The sequence below is a fragment of the Staurois parvus genome, unplaced genomic scaffold (assembly GCF_062004578.1).
Source record: "Staurois parvus isolate SC_StPar_1 unplaced genomic scaffold, SC_StPar_1.0 ptg000151l, whole genome shotgun sequence".
Classification (NCBI taxonomy): domain Eukaryota; kingdom Metazoa; phylum Chordata; class Amphibia; order Anura; family Ranidae; genus Staurois; species Staurois parvus.
The window spans coordinates 20515667-20534296 of record NW_028317947.1 but is presented as its reverse complement, the minus strand read 5'-3'; the positions used below and the strand labels follow the sequence as shown (position 1 = coordinate 20534296).

Genomic DNA, 18630 nt, shown 5'->3' with positions numbered 1-18630 from the left:
TTCAGCATGTTTTGAAGCACAATATTTTATTGTGTACATTAGAAATTTATTCTAACATGGCAGTGGTGCAATACTCATCTTACCTGTATATGATTTCTGTGTTTTGTTTACTGTACTAGAATGTAATACTGCTTTCTTTTTTATAGGTTCCTTGTCTTTTTTTATAGAGGGTAGTTTGGACACAGTGCTGGTGTACTGATGTTCTATGTGGCAATTCTTTTCTTCTAGCCTCCCAGAAATCTGTATGGCAGAAGACAATTAATAAAATAATAATGAATTACGTTCCAGGAAAAAAATTGTTGCAGTTAAAGGGTGGGTGAAGTTTTTTCAGTTATTTTTTACATAGACTACAGGTGAAACTCAAAAAAATTTGAATATCGTGCAAAAGTTCATTTATTTCAGTAATGCAACTTAAAAGGTGAAACTAATATATGAGATAGACTCACTACATGCACAGCAAGATAGTTCAAGCCGTGATTTGTCATAATTGTGATGATTATGGCCTACAGCTCATGCAAAACCCAAATCCACAATCTCAGAAAATCAGAATATTGTGAAAAGGTGCAATATTCTAGGCTCAAAGTGTCCCACTCTACTCAGCTAATTGGGGAGCCATGTCATCTGCTGGTGTTGGTCCACTGTGCTTCATTAAGTCCAGGGTCAACGCAGCCGTCTACCAGGAGATTTTGGAGCACTTCATGCTTCCTTCCACAGACCAGCTTTATGGAGATACTGACTTCATTTTCCAGCAGGACTTGGCACCGCCCACACTGCCAAAAGCACCAAAACCTGGTTCAATGACCGTGGGATTACTGTGCTTGATTGGCCAGCAAACTCACCTGACCTGAACCCCATAGAGAATTATGGGGCATTGCCAAGAGAAAGATGAGAGACATGAGACCGAACAATGCAGAAGAGCTGAAGGCCGCTATTGAAGCATCCTGGGCTTCCATAACACCTCAGCCGTGCCACAGGCTGATAGCTTCCATGCCACGCTGCATTGAGGCAGTAATTGCTGCAAAAGGGGCCCAAACCGAGTACTGAGTACATATGCATGCATATACTTTTCAGAGGTCCGATATTGTTCTATGTACAATCCTTGTTTTATTGATTGCATGTAATATTCTCATTTTCTGAGATTGTGGATTTGGGGTTTTCATGAGCTGTAAGCCATAATCATCACAATTATGACAAATCACGGCTTGAACTATCTTGCTTTGCATGTAATGAGTCTCATATATTAGTTTCACCTTTTAAGTTGCATTACTGAAATAAATGAACTTTTGCACGATATTCTAATTTTTCGAGTTTCACCTGTATATTGTCGGATGGCATGTCCCGTGCTGGGAGCTGTTGTTCCCTCCACCAATTACCACATCATTGCTATGTGGAAAGTGGAAAAGCATCCGACAAAACCTACACCATCTTACACAGTGTTTAGGAAAAAAAAGAATATTAAACTACAGTAAAACATTGCAATAATAGGTTACTGGAAAAATACTAAATTTTATTTTTGATTTTGAAGATGCTTCAGTTTCTCTGTGGCTAATTCTCATTCTGCAGCCATCTGCCTTGCTGGCTACTTCTCTGTAGTTGCCATTCACTTCTGGATAGTCTTGAATCTTGGCATGTTAAAAGGCAGACCAGTGTGTTCTGTGGTTTAGGCATTACCTTCTATATGAGCCCACAGCAAATTTATCTCCACACACATGAAAATGAGATTACAACCTTGAATCATGTGCTACAATTAATCACCCACAACATCACTGGCTTCACATTTAATAATCTCACTCTCTATTTTAGTCTAGTGCAGTGATTAGCACTTAAATGTGTTCACAATGTATTAAATTAACAGATTCCTTTTGTGTTTGCTGTTTTTTTTTTCTTATTTTGTGTAGGTGTCTGAGTTGTTTGCTGGTATAACTAAAAAAAACAAGAGATACATTTTCCATAAAAATGTCATGCAGATCTTAATTTCAGTTATGCAAATCAGTTTGTCTATGAAAAGGAAAAACATGTACGTTAGTCTTTTCATATAAGCTGTATACTGAGGTACAAAGCCATCTATATATTTTGATCGTTGTATCCCACAGTACTCCCCAAATGAAAGAAAAGCTATGGGCAAAATCCTAAATCACAAATATGATGCAGACTACTGCTTGCATTAACACAGCAGTTTTTATTTTTATGAATCCTGTAACAGTTTTATTACTTTTTATTTTTCATTTCCTTTAACTGTCTGATAATATTGTTCCTTCTGCTCTGCAGCTGCATTGTCATCCTGTGGACAGGGTAGTCTTATATTGAAATGTAGTTTTGCCTGGACTTTAAGTAACTACAAATAAGTTAACTCTAGATAAACATTTAAGCAGCTAAAGCAGCAATGCTTTTTGAAGAATAGGATTAAAACATATAAATATATGCTGACTATTGTAAGCACCCCGTCAGTGTTGTGTGGTTTGTTTGCTAGCTGAACCAGAGAAATCCAATCATTTCCTCCCTTTATGCTAAACAGCATGGATGAAGCAATCTTCCCTGCCGGCTACCATACTTAGCAACCATCAGAACTTGCGGCTGCTGAATACCCAAACAGTGTCTGCTTCTCATTGGAAGTAGTCACTGTTTGCCTGACAACTTTTCAGCTGGCTCTTTCGACTATTGTCAAGCCTGGTGGTGCTAACATTGCTACTCAGAGCCCAAATTTTAGCCAACCATGGAGGAATCTGATGATATTTGAAATGTGTATGGCCAGTTTAAAGACAGCAATTCATGGATCAAAATTTGTCCAGTTCAGCAGGGACTGAATTTTGATCTTTGTATGGGCAAGCTGATTGCACAGAAGTCGTTCTACTGATGGACTTCTGTACAACCAGCCTGTTAGAAAAAATCTGCATGATCAGCGCTGACAGCTATAACCAGCAGCACTGATCAGTGTATTCTGAAGGTGGGGAAGTCTCCTCACTGTCAGTGTAGAACAGCTTAGCGGGAGTAACTCCCCTATCCACCTTGAATGTGTGAATGGGGGGAATCGGGTCATTTGTTTTTGTTGAACCCGCTGGTTGAATGAAAAAAAAAAAAATGACTAATGTATGGGCTGCCTTAGAGTTGCCCAATGTGCAGTGTTTCCATGTGAGAGGGGTTGCAGGCTGGCCTCCCTTCTGTTGGGCCGTGGGGACAGATGCAGTGTCCCTGTCTTAACACCTAGTCCTGTCATCTGTAGTCAAGCAACTTGACATCACTGCTCAATACAGAAGCCAGCACTTAGGACAGCTCCATTTTAACCACCTCTGGGACCAGAAATGAGAGGTGCTCAGTAATAGCAAAGTATGGCACTGTCTGTGACTGAGGTTTGGAGAGGAAGACTGGACAAGCGAGTAGGTGCTGTTCTAGATGATCCTTCTGCCATATAAATACTACTACTGACTAGCCCTGAGCAAACACTAATACAGCAGGTTTACTATATGCATGCACAGAACAGGTTCATTTTTATGCATGTGGGGTCTTTCCACCATTTCTTTTCTGTTAATGTTAATGTCTACAGTTCTCTTTTAAAACTATAGGAACAGTGTTTACTCATGTACCGTTACAACCATTGTTTTGTTGTTGTTTTTCCTTTCTTTTTCTTTAGCCCCACAAGTACACCTCCCCTAAATTTGTTCACATTAGTAAAGTTAAACTGCATATGTAGCATATAAACTGCTTTCATGAACATGTACACACTTTGACATGCTACATGTGCAATACACTCATTGCTCAATATACTGTATGTATACATTAAGGGCTGGGGGGAAGGGGGTGGGCAGGAGGAGCAGCTGTGAGTGAATTATGTTTTGACATAATTAAACCTATTTTATATTAAAATGTTTAAATATTTTTTTGTCTTGACACTGACTCATGTGTAACAAACTCTGAATGGGGAGGTGGGGATGCCTTGGGAGTGAGGGTAAGGTAAGGGGGCCTCATGTCACAGTTCGGCATCTTCACCCTGGATGACCTGGGCCTTCTGGAAATTTGAATTTTGATCACTGTGTACAATTTTACTATGTGCTTTTCATCTCTATCTGTGGTATATATATTGCTATGTTTCATGGCATTGTCACAGGGTCTCTGGGGATGGCATATTTTCTGTTTGCAGATTGAAGACGTTAATATGTGTCACACACTATAAATTATTTGCTGCGGCCAGACTTGCTGAGGTACAGCTGTGCAGAATAAGCACATTCTGAAAATTATACAATCAGCTGAGGACAGGACATATTGATCTTAATTCAGAAAATTCATGCCATTTTTAACATTTGTATACACTTTCTTTTCCATTGTTTTTCCAGATTTAAAAATTTCAGATTGGGCGCATTTGCCATCCCCTTAATTTGTGTACAAGAGATAAATATAATCAATGAATAAAATAATTATGTTATTTGAGAACCGTTAGATCTCCCACTGAGAAAAATGCTTGGTAAGAGCTGTTTGTTCTCTTCTAAGAACTCTGCTAAGATATAGACCTGCATTGATGATAATAATCATCCATCAGTAACGGAGATTTTCCTAAAGGGTTTTAAAAATCTCTATGTGCAATAAACACTTCCAGCCTGCATACGTACAGGTAATCATTTGAAATGTAAAAATGTCAGGCCATTCATAACCACTTTTACGCCATGACAAATCTACAACGCTGCACTCTGCAAGGGCAGGGTTCACCTCAAGGTGAAATTACAATAATTATTTAGGTGCAAAAGCGTACAATTTAAGAGGTCCAAGTACAGAGTCGTTTTGCTTATTTAATGGTACTGCTCATAATGCTTTAGGCTGCCTCAAAGCAAAATGAAGCAGCAACTTATGTCTTGGATGTTACTGTCAGTTAGATCAGGCAGAGTTCTTCTGAAGCAAACCTGTACTTTGCCCATTCAAGGCAAGTAACAAGTTAGCTAGACAGCAGGTACCCTCCAGTGTTAATAACGTTTCTTCCTCTTGCCCATCTTGAGAAAACTCTGATACCTTTGGGTATGTAGAAACATGTGACTCTTTCACAGTGTTGCCTTGGATACTTATGGTTAAGTGGAGGTAAAGTATAGGGGGTGCCTGTTATTCACTTACCCTGTTCTTTTGCCCTGAGTGGACTCAGCAGACACAGTGTAAAACTGAGATGAAGTTGCAGGTCCATTTGCTGCTGTCCAGCTGGCAACAGGACAAACCCTTGTTTGCTCACAGTGTTTTATCCACTTAGCGACAGAGCTTGAACTATGGCCATCATCCAGATAACACATGTAACACAGATGGGATCATGCCATCTCTTTCCCTAACAACTAGGAAATGCAACATTACACAGCTTGTGACAAATGGTTGGGACTCAGACTCACAAATTCCCCATAAATCAATCATTGCAGCATCTCTTTTACAGCACACCTACAGACTATGGTCTATGGCTTCACAGAACACAATAGGTGTATGTGTAACCAAACTAAATATTTTTTAGTTTTGGATGGATTAGGACCCCTGTTGATTTTTTTATTGCTATTTGGGTGCCTACTAAATTGTTTTCCTCTCTGTTTGTCTTAGTGACCATGCTCACAAGGCAGTAAGTCAGCAGATTCAGGGTTTAGGGTAAATCTTGCAATGGGACACCTGTTCTGGAAACTTCTATAATTCTTCTCACTTTGTAGAGATTTCTTCATTCTTCCTGTTGCTTCTCTGGGACAGGAAGTGAATGTAAATTTCTCCCCAGTGAGACACACAGCAAAAACAGTAGTTTCAATCCTTTCCAACTCTATCCAAAACTAAAACAAATGGCTATGCATACAATTGAATCTGATCACAGAGCTTTGTTTGGTTATCACGGGCATCCTGCAGACTTTAACACTCCAGAACTCACAGTCTTGATTCATGCTGGCAGCAGTCACAGGGTCAGGGAATGTTCTAAAATCTCTTAGTACTGCTTTTTCACAGTTAAGGAGGTTCTTGAAAAGGTCCTTAAATCTTACATTTCTGGGTTTTTTTTTTTCAATTTATTATGAAGAGAAATACATGCTGCCCCATGTGCCATTCAAATGTTCTCTCAAACAGCTGTAGTCCTACCTGCTCTTTTGTGGTCATCCCAGTCTGCCACGGCTTGTTGTAACTTCGAGTTGTGTAGATAGATCTGCCATGTTGAGAGCTGTGTTTTAATGCAGCTTGTCTCTCTCTTACATGCTCACTCTGCTCCCTCTCCTGCTCCTGGTGACGTAAATAGGCCTGAAAAACAGGTGTGATTCTTAAGCTCAATGACTGTATCGTTATCACCAGATGCAGTAATAGTTCACGACTATATAGAAAAAACCCAAGCGGGAGCTCAGCCTGTTCTTTACAGTGACATCTGTTTCTCCCTCAGATCTATACATCTGTCTAGATATCATTTGCAGTGTCTGCACTGCCAAATTCCCTGACATTTCTTTCTATATATGCTGTATGTCTTCTTTTCCCATGCCACTTGATTTAATTGGTAGACCCCAGGGGCTGTGTAATATAAATCTCATTTTATATCATACACAATCTGTTGTAATAAGCAAACCAAACGCTACAGTCAATAAATGAGCTGGAGATAGAAAATGTGATACATAACACTTTGTAATCGTTAATGAAAAAAACAACCACAAACACATACATGAATTATATGGCTTACATAATGCCGGATGACAAAGCCACAGTCTATTCTGCTTTGATTGCTTAGATAAGGGTAACTGGTAGTTTCTGCTGGCACCAAATATCTCTGACTGTTCTCAGGCAAATAGTGATCATCTGGATTTGGAAACAGTCATCATATGGCTATGGTTACCTTAACATCAGTGCTAGGTGTTTTGTGCTTTTGGGTTTGGCGAGGAACTGGTAGCATTAGGTGCCAAAAGTTAAGTGCTACATTTTAGGAGTTTTGGGTACACACTGAAATCTTCACCAGCATAATTAATCCAGTTCCCACCTATTTATTTAAATCCTGCTTTAGTTATTTCCACACTATTACTCTCGATATAATAAATTATTACTTGAGCTCTGGTGTTGTGCCCAAAACCACTGCTAGCACAGACACTGCCTTGGCTAAAGTAATTAATGACCTTTAACAGCTTCTAGTTCTTCTAGACCCTTAGATACTTTGATACTGTAGACGCTGTAGACCATGATCTCTCTTCATACACTAGAAGAATTTTGTTTAAAAATGTTAGTTTCAAGAACAGTCATTTGACTTTGCAATCATTCGTGGGGTCAAATCAACGTTCGTCTTCAACCCCATTGACAAGAAAATGTTGACGGCGCAGGATAGACAATTATTCTCCAACAGATTCTCTAAGGCCTGGTTCATGCCAATGCATTTTTTAGTGCTTTTTGCACTACAGTCCTTTTACCATGGTTTTTAATGGGGCATGGTCATATGTATACTATTTTGAGCTGCTGCATTTTTGGAAAGGGTCAGGGATTTTTTTTAAATGCAAAAAGCAGCATTTTTGTTACAATAAAGTTCAGTGGAGAAGCTGCTGAAATGCATGTAGTGCATTTTTGCCGCTTTTTTTTTACCGCATTTTGCATTTTTTTTCTGCCCTGCAACCCATAAATTGCGACTTTACCAAAGAAAAAAAAAATCTAAAAAAAAATCCTGCAAAATGCGGTACAAATGCACGTGTAAAAAAAAAAAAACAACAAAAACGCACAATGCAAAAAGCATAAAATGGATCAAAAGCAAAAAACATAGGTGTGAACCAAGCCTAATAGTGAATGTGGCTTTTGTGCAGCAAATTACATTAATTCCAGAATCAAATGTTAAAAGCAAACAAAATACTTTGAATGACACTCAAGTCATCAAATGTACTAATAAGAATATTAACCACTGAATAAAACCCCCTGAAACTAGGACTACTACTCCACTAAAGGTCTAGAGGGTCATGACGTGTCAGATAAGGCAACCTAAAATCACATATTTTATTGAAAAACAATTAAAACCTACAACACATAGTAAAATCCTTGCCCAAGGAATAATAAGAGACTGGTGCCACAATGCTTCATCTATAATATCAAATAATGTGATAGGCTAATCAACAGATCTGCTGAACAATTTAGCATCCATATGTAGATTCAAGTGTAAAGTGTGAGAAATATTCTATAAACTCATCAAAGCCCTGTCACAGTGCACAGAATCCCAAAAGGCTAGATACATCCAATACATAATCCCAGGAGATGGGCTGTAGTATAAACATAGGTGTATTCACAAGGAACCAAATGAGATAAAGTTCCACCAAAAACAGGTGTGGTATCCCATATATAGTGGAGTGAAATCATAGATGAATGTGTTGTTCATACACACTCCAACCCTTAGTGTTAGCTGGTCAAAAGGTGATGTTCCACAGCTTAGAAGACTGATAGACTCCAGGTTGAATCAACTCAGGCTGTATGCATAAATTTAACAACTCCACTCAAAGCAGTATGCACCAGGTAATCCAAACAGAGGTAGTCATGATAGAGATGAAAAGCACTCATTCCACTCTGAGCATAGATAGGCCCAATTGTAATGATAATTAGTGAGCCATTGCAGAGAAAAAGTATGTAGTGCACATGCAGGAAATATAGACATATACTATATACTTATCAGTCCATGAGGCTAAAGTTGGCCCACATAGAAGATGGCTTGACTGGTTTTGCTAGCACCAGCCGGCTGCATCAGAGGCTATTGAATCTTAACTGTTGTCAGCTGTTCCCTTATATAGGAAAAAATGGGCACATTCAATGGGGAAAATGGCACCCAAGTCCACCACCCTCTTGCCAAAAAAAATGGAAATGACATCATTCTTTTGCCTTGAAACCATTATGCAGAGTTTCAGAGATTGCTGTGTATTGCTTCAAGTCCTGTCCTATTTACTGTTTTTATTTTGTCTCTCTTGGTGGTATTCCAGTCTAAAAGTGGTCCAGTTACAGTAAGTCCGATGTCTCTCAGGGCTCTATTTTGGGTCCCTTACTCTTTAGCATTTACATGTTTCCACTTGGTCAGCTATTAGGATCACATGGTCCCAGTTATCAGCTCTTTGCTGATGATACTCAGTAATACATCCATAATACACTGGATTCAAATTTGGATGTTTCTCTCATATTCAACTGTGTCTATGACATAAAAACATGGATGTCTCCTTCAACTAGACTTTAAAAGACTGCAGCCAGGCATGCTGGCACCCCCATCAATTGTAAAGCTGTTCTTTTATGTGTATCTGTTGATGGTACCATACTTGAGCATACATCTAAAATGAAAAATCTGAATATTTGATGCTAGCCCAACTTTTGATTTACATATACAGGAATGTTGTCAGAACATCTTCTTTTCCTGTTTTGTTCCTGAAACATTGTTCAACTATGCCCTATGGTGTCATACACTGTGACTAAAAAGATGAAAAACAGCATCTTCGCCCTCCCCCCCCAAAAAAAGAAGATGCCTGTAGCTACAGGGATCACCCCAATATAACCACTGTAACTCGAGGACGTACTGGGATGTCCTTGGGCGACAAGTGGTCAAAGTGGAGCTATGCTCACCTCCAGCAATGTACTCTGCAAGTTTTCATGTCAACATATTCTCCCTGGCTGCTTCTGGGTTGCTTCAGTCATCTCGATTGGCCAGACAGGTATGGTATAACTCCCACAAATGTACAGAGAAGTTAATTTACCCCAGCACATAGGGATAAATGTATGGATATATCTAATTGTGATCCAAGCCGATTTTAATATTACTGGGCAACACTTACATTCTGGAGCCACTTGTGCAGCTATATCAATTAAATTATCCTGTATTACTAACAAAATCACAATGTTTAAGGACACAAACATTTTTGTCTGTTTCTCTTTTGATACTATATGGTTTTATAGAATGGAGTATTATTTTTTGCAACGTTTTCTGCCAAGCACTGCTAAGGGTGGAATCCATTTAACAGATTTAATGCTAATTTTCAAGCTAATTACATTTTTGTAATATCAATATATTTGGGGAAGCTGATTATACAGCTAAAAGGAACAATAGGGTTCTTCTTTTTTCCTGGAACGTTGTTTGGCCTTACACCCAGTGATAAAAATGTTAATAACGCTGAGTTACAGAATGGAAACAGATGTTTTGTACAAATTAGATTCATTTTAAAATGCACGTGTGATGAAACAAAAATGAGACATGATTACATCTATTAAGCACACACCTGATATATTTACAAAGTTGCTTCAGTACTGTTAGGGCCAGTTCACACCAGGTGCATTAAGCTGTGCTAGGCAGCCCTTCCCAGCACAGTCCAAATGCATAGACATGGTAAATTGTAAGGTAAGAAAAGTAAGTTAGGACTACTGCGCTGCTGTAAGTATAAAATGTTTGTTATTTTTTTAAAAATGAGCCTTTAGAATCACAGAAAAAAAGTACAGAAAAAAAGGTTACAGTGCCATACACTGTTTACAGCACATCGGCATTGCTGCTGCTTTGCAATGCAGCTGCTGGTGTGAACCAGTCCTTAAACTATTGTCACAAGAAGTAAAATTAAGTTTTATCCTCCTTTTTTAGGCAGATGTAAAGATTGCAAAATAATAACATAAAGGTTCAATAGAGGTTCAGTAATGTAGGCCTCATGCACACTGAACGTTTGGCCAACTCTCCTAGACATCTTTTCTTCTGGCAGCAGCATTTAGGCAATTAAACTTGGGCATTAATTCATTTAATTGGCCAGAATAATAATTTGTTCTGGCCATTGAAATGAATCAACGCTTGGACTAAAATGTGCCTAGTGATAGACACATTTAGGTACATCAAGTGTTTTTTCTGCCAAAACGCCGCTGCTCCTGTGCTGACAGTGGGGTTTTTTCCTGCCTCCAAACACCCCTGTCTCTAAACGTTTCTAAACACCTATGTATGCATGGACACATAGGCTAACATGCAGGGGAGTTTAGAGGCAGACAAAAAACCGCTAGATGCTCCTAGGATTAAAAACATCTAGTGTGCATGAGGCCTTAGGAAGCAGGAGTAATAAAATAGTGGTGTTGCATTTCAAATAAAATGTATACCCTGAAAATAAAATAAATAAATAGAGAATTTGGATGTTGGATTTGTATATGCCAAATTCAAAGGGTTCAGTAGTAATGAAGCAGTGAGTAGATTTATTAAAACTACCAAGTATTGTATATTTTCTAAAATATGAAAAGTTAAAAAGAATATAATGGTGGTAGTATATTAGACCCCTGATGTCTCACCTGCCTTTCTCTGAAGCTAATGGGGTGAGTGACAGCTGAACCTAGAAGTGACAATGCATGGCGCTTCCATGTTCATACCTAGGGAAGATAAGCGATCAGATATTCGCTGGTCTCCCTCCTGTCTATGTAGTGACACTCACCCTTGGGGTCCCGGGCCTGCAGGTGGGACAGCGGAACACTGCAACCATTACAGGCAGAAGCATGGTCCTTGAAAGTCAACGGTTGGTTTGTCACATTTGTCAGTGTCTGTAACCCCCCCCCCTCCCCTGCTGCTGCTTACATATGACATACGTCAGTGAAAATGAAAGGTAATTGGTCAACAAAACATTTTTCATTTCCATCCCAAATCAGCTCCCACTCAGGGCAATGTTCTTTCTAAGATGGCCCAATAGAGAACATAAAAATGAGGCACTTCCGGTCATGCCTCATTAAAGTAGTTCTAAAGGCAGAAGGTTTTTCACCTTAATGCATTTTATGCATTAAGGTAAAAAAACCTTCTGGGTGCAGTTCCCCCGAAGACCCCTTATACTTACCTGAGCCCCATCTCATTCCAGTGATGTGCATGAGAGCTGGGTCTCTCTCTCCTCATTGGCTCACAAAGCAGCAGGATCCATTGGCTCCTGCTGCTGTCAAACACAGCCAGTGAGCCAATCAGGAGAGAGTGGGGGTGGCATTGAGCCAGGCTCTCTGTTTGAATAAACAACATCCATTCACAAGAGAACGGCTCCGAAGCTAGCCTGCTCAAGTGCCCACAGAGCAAGCGGCTCGCTACTGGGGGCACTCGGCGGGGGGGAGCCAGAACTGCCAGCGGGGGTTCAAAGAGAAGAGAATTGAGGCTGCTCTGTGCAAAACCAATGCACAGAGCAGGTAAGTATAACATGTTAGTTATCAAAAAAAAAAAAAATTTCAACCTTTAGAATCACTTTAATAGAAGTCATATTAAACCTGATGTTCCATATACTGTATTTATTGATGTGTATCATGCCTGGTTGTCTTTAACTATCTACGCCTGTTAATATAAGGGATGTAGCAGCAAAAATACAAATAGTATAGCACTTCTAGGTCTGTGAGGTACATTACCTGGTATTCTGTATCCATTTGGTACCTCATGGCTCTCATGTGCTGTCCATTGACAATCAACTTCCCTCTGTCCCACTTTCTGTTCATCATTGTCCTTAATGTTGATCTGTTGGAAAGTTACACTTATCCATAAGACAATATGGGGTTCTTTTTCACAGTCCAGGGAAATTTGTTATAGTATATTACAACATTTTATACACAGGCAGCTGAAAAGAAGAATAAACTTAAGTCTTAAAAATAAACCTACAGCAGATTTGTGATTAGCAATTCTGCCTTCCAAAACTGGAAATCCCCGGTTCGACACTATCGGCAGGACACTAATTCTACGAAGTATACCTGCTCCTCCTCTGCTTCCATGGGTTTCCTTCCAACCCGCAAAGACATGCTGATAGGTAAATTGGCCCTATTAAGTGTCAAATGTCTGTGTAACTTGCGAGCCAGTCTGTATCCACCAAATATTAACCTCTCAAAACCAAGGGAATGGACACTGACCGTCCAAAATATATATAGGATCGCAAACACTCAACACAACACTACCTGGGTGTCCAAAAAGTCATAAATATATAATGTGTTGCGCTCCCAGTGACAATATCTTTGATGTATATATCTAATTAACCTTGCTATGCAAAATGATTTTCAGGTATTAAAAAATATGCAAAATCAAACTATGTGAGTGATTTAAAAAAATATAAACCACTATAGTGTATATAAATTAGATAATAATAACCGCAAAACCAATGAATAGTGCATAGTGAACTAAAATATATAACTGAAAATAATACACATCATGAATAGTGAAATACTCAAAAAAAATTATATATATACTGCCAAATAATTGTGATATAAATGTCCTTTAAATACAGTGACTTTGTGCTTGAATAAATCTTGATTTGGTGACTTTTTGTGAATCTGTGACTTTCTTTGAATCCTCAATTGGTAAAGATGTATGCTCACCTCCTTGTTAGCCTGCAATTAGGCTATACACACTTGTGGTTCACCTCCTATGGAACCTGCTTAGATGGAATTCCTCTTTTGTGAATGGTAAGAACGTGGATATGCGTTATCCTCAGATTGCCCATGTGCGTTTTTCCATATGTGGGAACAAATTGCCAGACATGGTGTTTTATCCTTATAAAAAGGTTTCTCCTTTATTGCTTGCCAACAGGTACACTCACATATGTGATATGCGGTCTAGGATGAATTGCTCAGCTCTAATGATCCGCCAGCCGTCCTGCCATGCACCCGCCGTCGGGTGCATGGCAGGACGGCTGGCGGATCATTAGAGCTGAGCAATTCATCCTAGACCGCATATCACATATGTGAGTGTACCTGTTGGCAAGCAATAAAGGAGAAACCTTTTTATAAGGATAAAACACCATGTCTGGCAATTTGTTCCCACATATGGAAAAACGCACATGGGCAATCTGAGGATAACGCATATCCACGTTCTTACCATTCACAAAAGAGGAATTCCATCTAAGCAGGTTCCATAGGAGGTGAACCACAAGTGTGTATAGCCTAATTGCAGGCTAACAAGGAGGTGAGCATACATCTTTACCAATTGAGGATTCAAAGAAAGTCACAGATTCACAAAAAGTCACCAAATCAAGATTTATTCAAGCACAAAGTCACTGTATTTAAAGGACATTTATATCACAATTATTTGGCAGTATATATATAATTTTTTTTGAGTATTTCACTATTCATGATGTGTATTATTTTCAGTTATATATTTTAGTTCACTATGCACTATTCATTGGTTTTGCGGTTATTATTATCTAATTTATATACACTATAGTGGTTTATATTTTTTTAAATCACTCACATAGTTTGATTTTGCATATTTTTTAATACCTGAAAATCATTTTGCATAGCAAGGTTAATTAGATATATACATCAAAGATATTGTCACTGGGAGCGCAACACATTATATATTTATCCCTATTAAGTGTGTGCGTGTGTGTGTGTGATAGGAACCTTATGGTGGCCATACAGGGGTTGATTTCTTTTCTGATTGATCTCTTCCAATATAAACAATCAATCTATAGTTGACAACCCGTTTGATTGATATGCCACAAATGGGGAAGTGGATTTTAATCAAAAACTAAATTACGATTGTAATTTATGTTTGTAAATTATCTATGGCACCTCTGTTCCCACCGTTTAATCCCAAAATCTGATTGATTGAAATAGGATTGCACTCGAGTAGAAAGAATCTCAGTGCTGCCGCTTGATGCAAAATGATCGATAATATTCCACCCTGGCCAATTCAGATTAATCAGATCTGATCGAAATTGAGTCCAAATCGATCGCAAGGGAAGTTAGGGTTATTTGATCATTTGCAGGTTTGATTATTTTAACTGAATCGCAATTTGATGAATTAAAAACAACCTGAAGTGTGTGTGGCCATTGTTAAGATTGTAAGCTCCTAATGTGAATGTACAATATGTAAAGGGCTACATAAATTGTTAGTGCTATATAAATACCTAGAATACATGAGTACAATAAACATGGCTTGGTGCATGAAAATGCGTCAAGTTTGCTGTTGTGTGGGGGTTCCATTAAAGCTCTTCAGATGTGTGTGAGCACATTTGAATTTGTATTTTGCCAGTATGGCAGCACATTCATTTCAATGGGTTCCCTACCCCTGAGAAACGCAGGGAAAGAAGTCCCCTACCCTTTTTTAAAAATTTCACTGCTCTGAGCCTTATGATGCTTTGGCACCATGTGGTTTGGCACTCACGAAAATGCACTGCGAATGCTAATGCTCGGTGGTGCCATTAGGGCCAACCCCCACTGAATTGCGCTAAAATGTATGGAAAATGCATGTACATATCCACCCATTGTAGTGGCTTTTTAACATGCACTGACCTTCGTTGACACACATTTTGACGTCCGTGGACATGCATGCGCAGCGTTATAATGTGAATAGGACACATTGGAAATCATTGTTTTTCAGATGTCCTTCCGATGATCTGCGTTTTACAGCTGTGCTAAAATGCAGATCAACTCACTGGTGTGAATTGGCCCTAAATGGCACCCTTGTGTGTCTGCTACAATGTAGCTCTTTTCTTTACAGGTCGGGAACACGTGAAATTTTGCGCGCATTCCTCATCTGCAGATATCTGAAACTAACCTAATAATCATGTGCGGTCCCCATTTGCAGGTATGTGAACCTAGCCTAATAATCATTCACATTCCCCACCCGCAGATATGTGAACCCAGCCTAAGTATTCTCTCAGTTGCATGACTATTTTTTTTTTCATCTCTCTTTTAATTTTTATGTTTGTAATCAGAACTGCAACATGTACTAGAAAACATTTTCCTCTCTTCCAGAGAAGCTTGTTACTATGCAACCTGGTGTACCTCTAGTTTGTGCTACATAAATCGTCAAAATAGATATTTCCTGCCATTAATTTGCTAAAAATACCAGCTTGCCAGTAGTCAGCAGATAATAAGGTACAGCTTGGCCTGGACTCGGATTAGTACATTGTCACGCAGATCTCACATACCGTGATGCAACGCAGATAGTAACTGTTCCCTGTGGACATCAGCTCCAGCCTCAGTCAGAAGTCTTGTGTTTAACAGGTTTTTGTTATGCAGGAAATGCTGGAGGTGGTTTTGGTGAGCTTTACTGTACCTGCTGCAGAGAAAAGCGTCTCTGGGTGACCATGGTAACAGTAGGGGGAGCTATTGGAAGTAATAAAAGGAAAGGAACCACAGTATCCATAGTAATGGGGCCTGGCCAGAAACAATCACACAGGCAGCCTGCTGCAGAGTGAGCTTAAAGTGACAGTGTCAGATCTGGCTGTCATGTTTTTTTTACCTGTAATTACAGACTGTCGGTTTGTGTTTATATATTAGAAAATTACAGTAGCTGCTGTTATTCCTTCATTACTGAGCATTTTACTGCAAGATAGTTCATGTATTTTCTGGTGGAGACATAAAAACTATATACACTATTATATATATACAGTTGCAAGAAAAAGTATGTGAACCCCTTGGGATTACGTGGAGTTTTGCATGAATTGGGCATAAAATGTGCTCTGAACGTCATATAAGTCACAATAGAAGAACACAGTCTGCTGAACATAATACTACACAAACATTAGATGTTGCCATGGTTTAATTGCACATAACATGTAAACATTCACAGTGCAGGGAGGAAAAAGTATGTGAACCTTTGGACTTAACTGGTTGACCCTCCTTTGGCAGCAATAACCTCAACCAAACGTTTCCTGTAGTTGCAGATCAGACCTGCACAACGATCTGGAGTAATTTTGGACCACTCCTCTTCACAAAACTGTTTCAGTGTAGCAATATTCTTGGGATGTCTGGTGTGAATCGCTCTCTTAAGGTCATGCCACAGCATTTCAATCGGGTTGAGGTCAGGACTCTGACTGGGCCACTCCAGAAGGCGTATTCTGTGCTGTTGCAGCCATTGTTTTGTTGAATTACTTGTATGCTTTGGGTCATTGTCCTGTTGCATCACCTATCCTCTGCGGAGCTTCAGTTGGCGGACAGATGGTCGTACGTTTTCCTGCAAAATGTCTTGATAGACTCTGGAATTCATTTTCCCATCAATGACAACAATCCGTCCAGGCCCTGAGGCAGCAAAAGAGCCCCAAACCATGATGCTCCCTCCACCATGTTTTACAGTGGGGATGAGGTTTTGATGTTGGTGTGCTGTGCCTTTTTTTCTCCACACATAGTGTTGTGTGTTCTTCCCAAACAACTCAATCTTGGTTTCATCTGTCCACAGTATATTTTGCCAGTAGTGCTGTGGAACATCCAGGTGCTCTTTTGCAAACTTCAAATGTGCTGCAATATTCTCTTTGGACAGCAATGGCTTCCTCCGTGGTGTCCTCCCATGTACTCCATTCTTGTTTAATGTTTTCTTTATTCTGGTAAAGAAGAATCTGGGATTCTTCTTTACCTCATGCAGCATTCTGCGTTGTGCTCTTGCAGTTATTTTTACTGGACGACCACGCCTAGGGAGAGTAGTAACAGTGCTAAACTTTCTCCATTTGTAGACAGTCTGTCTTACCGTGGACACATGAACATCAAGGCTTTTGGAGATACTTTTGTAACCCTTTCCAGCTTCATGCAAGTCAACAATTCTTGATCGTAGGTCTTCTGAGTGCTCTTTTCTGCGAGGCATGGTTCACATCAGACAGTGCTTCTTGAAACCAGTAAACCCAAAACAGGTGTGTGTGTTTTTAAGGGCAGGACAGCTGTCAGCAACACATCCAATATCATCACACTGATTGGAGTCAAGGTTGGCTCACTCCTGGCTCCAATTAGCTCTGGGAGAAGTCATTAAGCTAGGGCCTCACATACTTTTTCCTCCCTGCACTGTAAATGTTTACATGTTATGTGCAATTAAACCATGGCAACATCTAATGTTTGTGTAGTATTATGTTCAGCAGACTGTGTTCTTCTATTGTTGTGACTTAGATGACGTTCAGAGCACATTTTATGCCCAATTCATGCAAAACTCCACGTAATCCCAAGGGGTTCACAAACTTTTTCTTGCAACTGTATGTATACACATACATACACATACACACACATATATAGTTTAACTCGAGTTAGCAGACAAACTGCTATATGGATCTCTTGTGTGTACTGAGTCATTGCACCATTTCTGCCCTCAATTTTTGACCAGTGCTCTGGGAGTGTTAAAAACTGCACCAGTATGGTCTTGGCCAGAAGCAAAAATACTAGACTCAATTCACTGAAACATATTGCATGCAGTATTTGGGTCACATGACACATTTCTCCCACATATTGCATGCGATATGGAAAACGTTAAGTCACTTTATGCAATATTTACCTCAAAAAGCAAATATAAAACACTCAGTAAATACCACATATAATGATGTTAAAGGATAAGCTCTCCCTTCTGAACATGTTACACCCATATTTAGGGTGTAACATATTTAGTATCAGACCTCTCTCCTCCTGATCCCTCACTGCTTATGGCAGCGAGCTGGAGACCTTCTCCCTGTACTCACTGCCACAACTGAAAGAGAGCGCGGCTATGTGGGGCTCCGCCCAAACATGGCCATGTCATTGATTCACAGATCCCTGTGAATCCATGAACTACAAGTACCAGCAGCCTTTGAGCGTTGTGGTAGTTCCTTGATTCTGTCAGTGTAAAACTGCCTGCTCATAACGTGCTAGGGCAGTCAGCTCACGCTGACAGTCTGCAGGAGACCAGCATGGCACCAGCGATCTGCTGACTGCTGGTGCGATGCCTTCCAGACTCCTCAAACAAAAAATAGTAAATTCATATTTTTTTTTACCTGCAAAATATGTGCATTT

General features: G+C 39.6%; 1 protein-coding gene across 2 annotated transcripts in view; it reads right to left on the bottom strand.

The window, feature by feature from the left end:
- MARCHF10 (membrane associated ring-CH-type finger 10) overlaps window positions 1-15953 on the bottom strand; it is a 43705-nt gene extending 27752 nt beyond the window's left edge. For both annotated transcript variants that reach the window (XM_089674607.1, XM_089674608.1), the window contains exons 1-4: window positions 15816-15953; window positions 12304-12409; window positions 6073-6228; window positions 84-240 (exon numbers count right to left, since the gene is read on the bottom strand). In XM_089674607.1, coding sequence (XP_089530733.1) covers window positions 84-240; window positions 6073-6228; window positions 12304-12393 — 403 coding nt within the window. In that variant the 5' untranslated portion in view covers window positions 12394-12409; window positions 15816-15953. The remainder of the gene's footprint in view (window positions 1-83; window positions 241-6072; window positions 6229-12303; window positions 12410-15815) is intronic.
- Between the last annotated feature and the right edge of the window lie 2677 nt (window positions 15954-18630).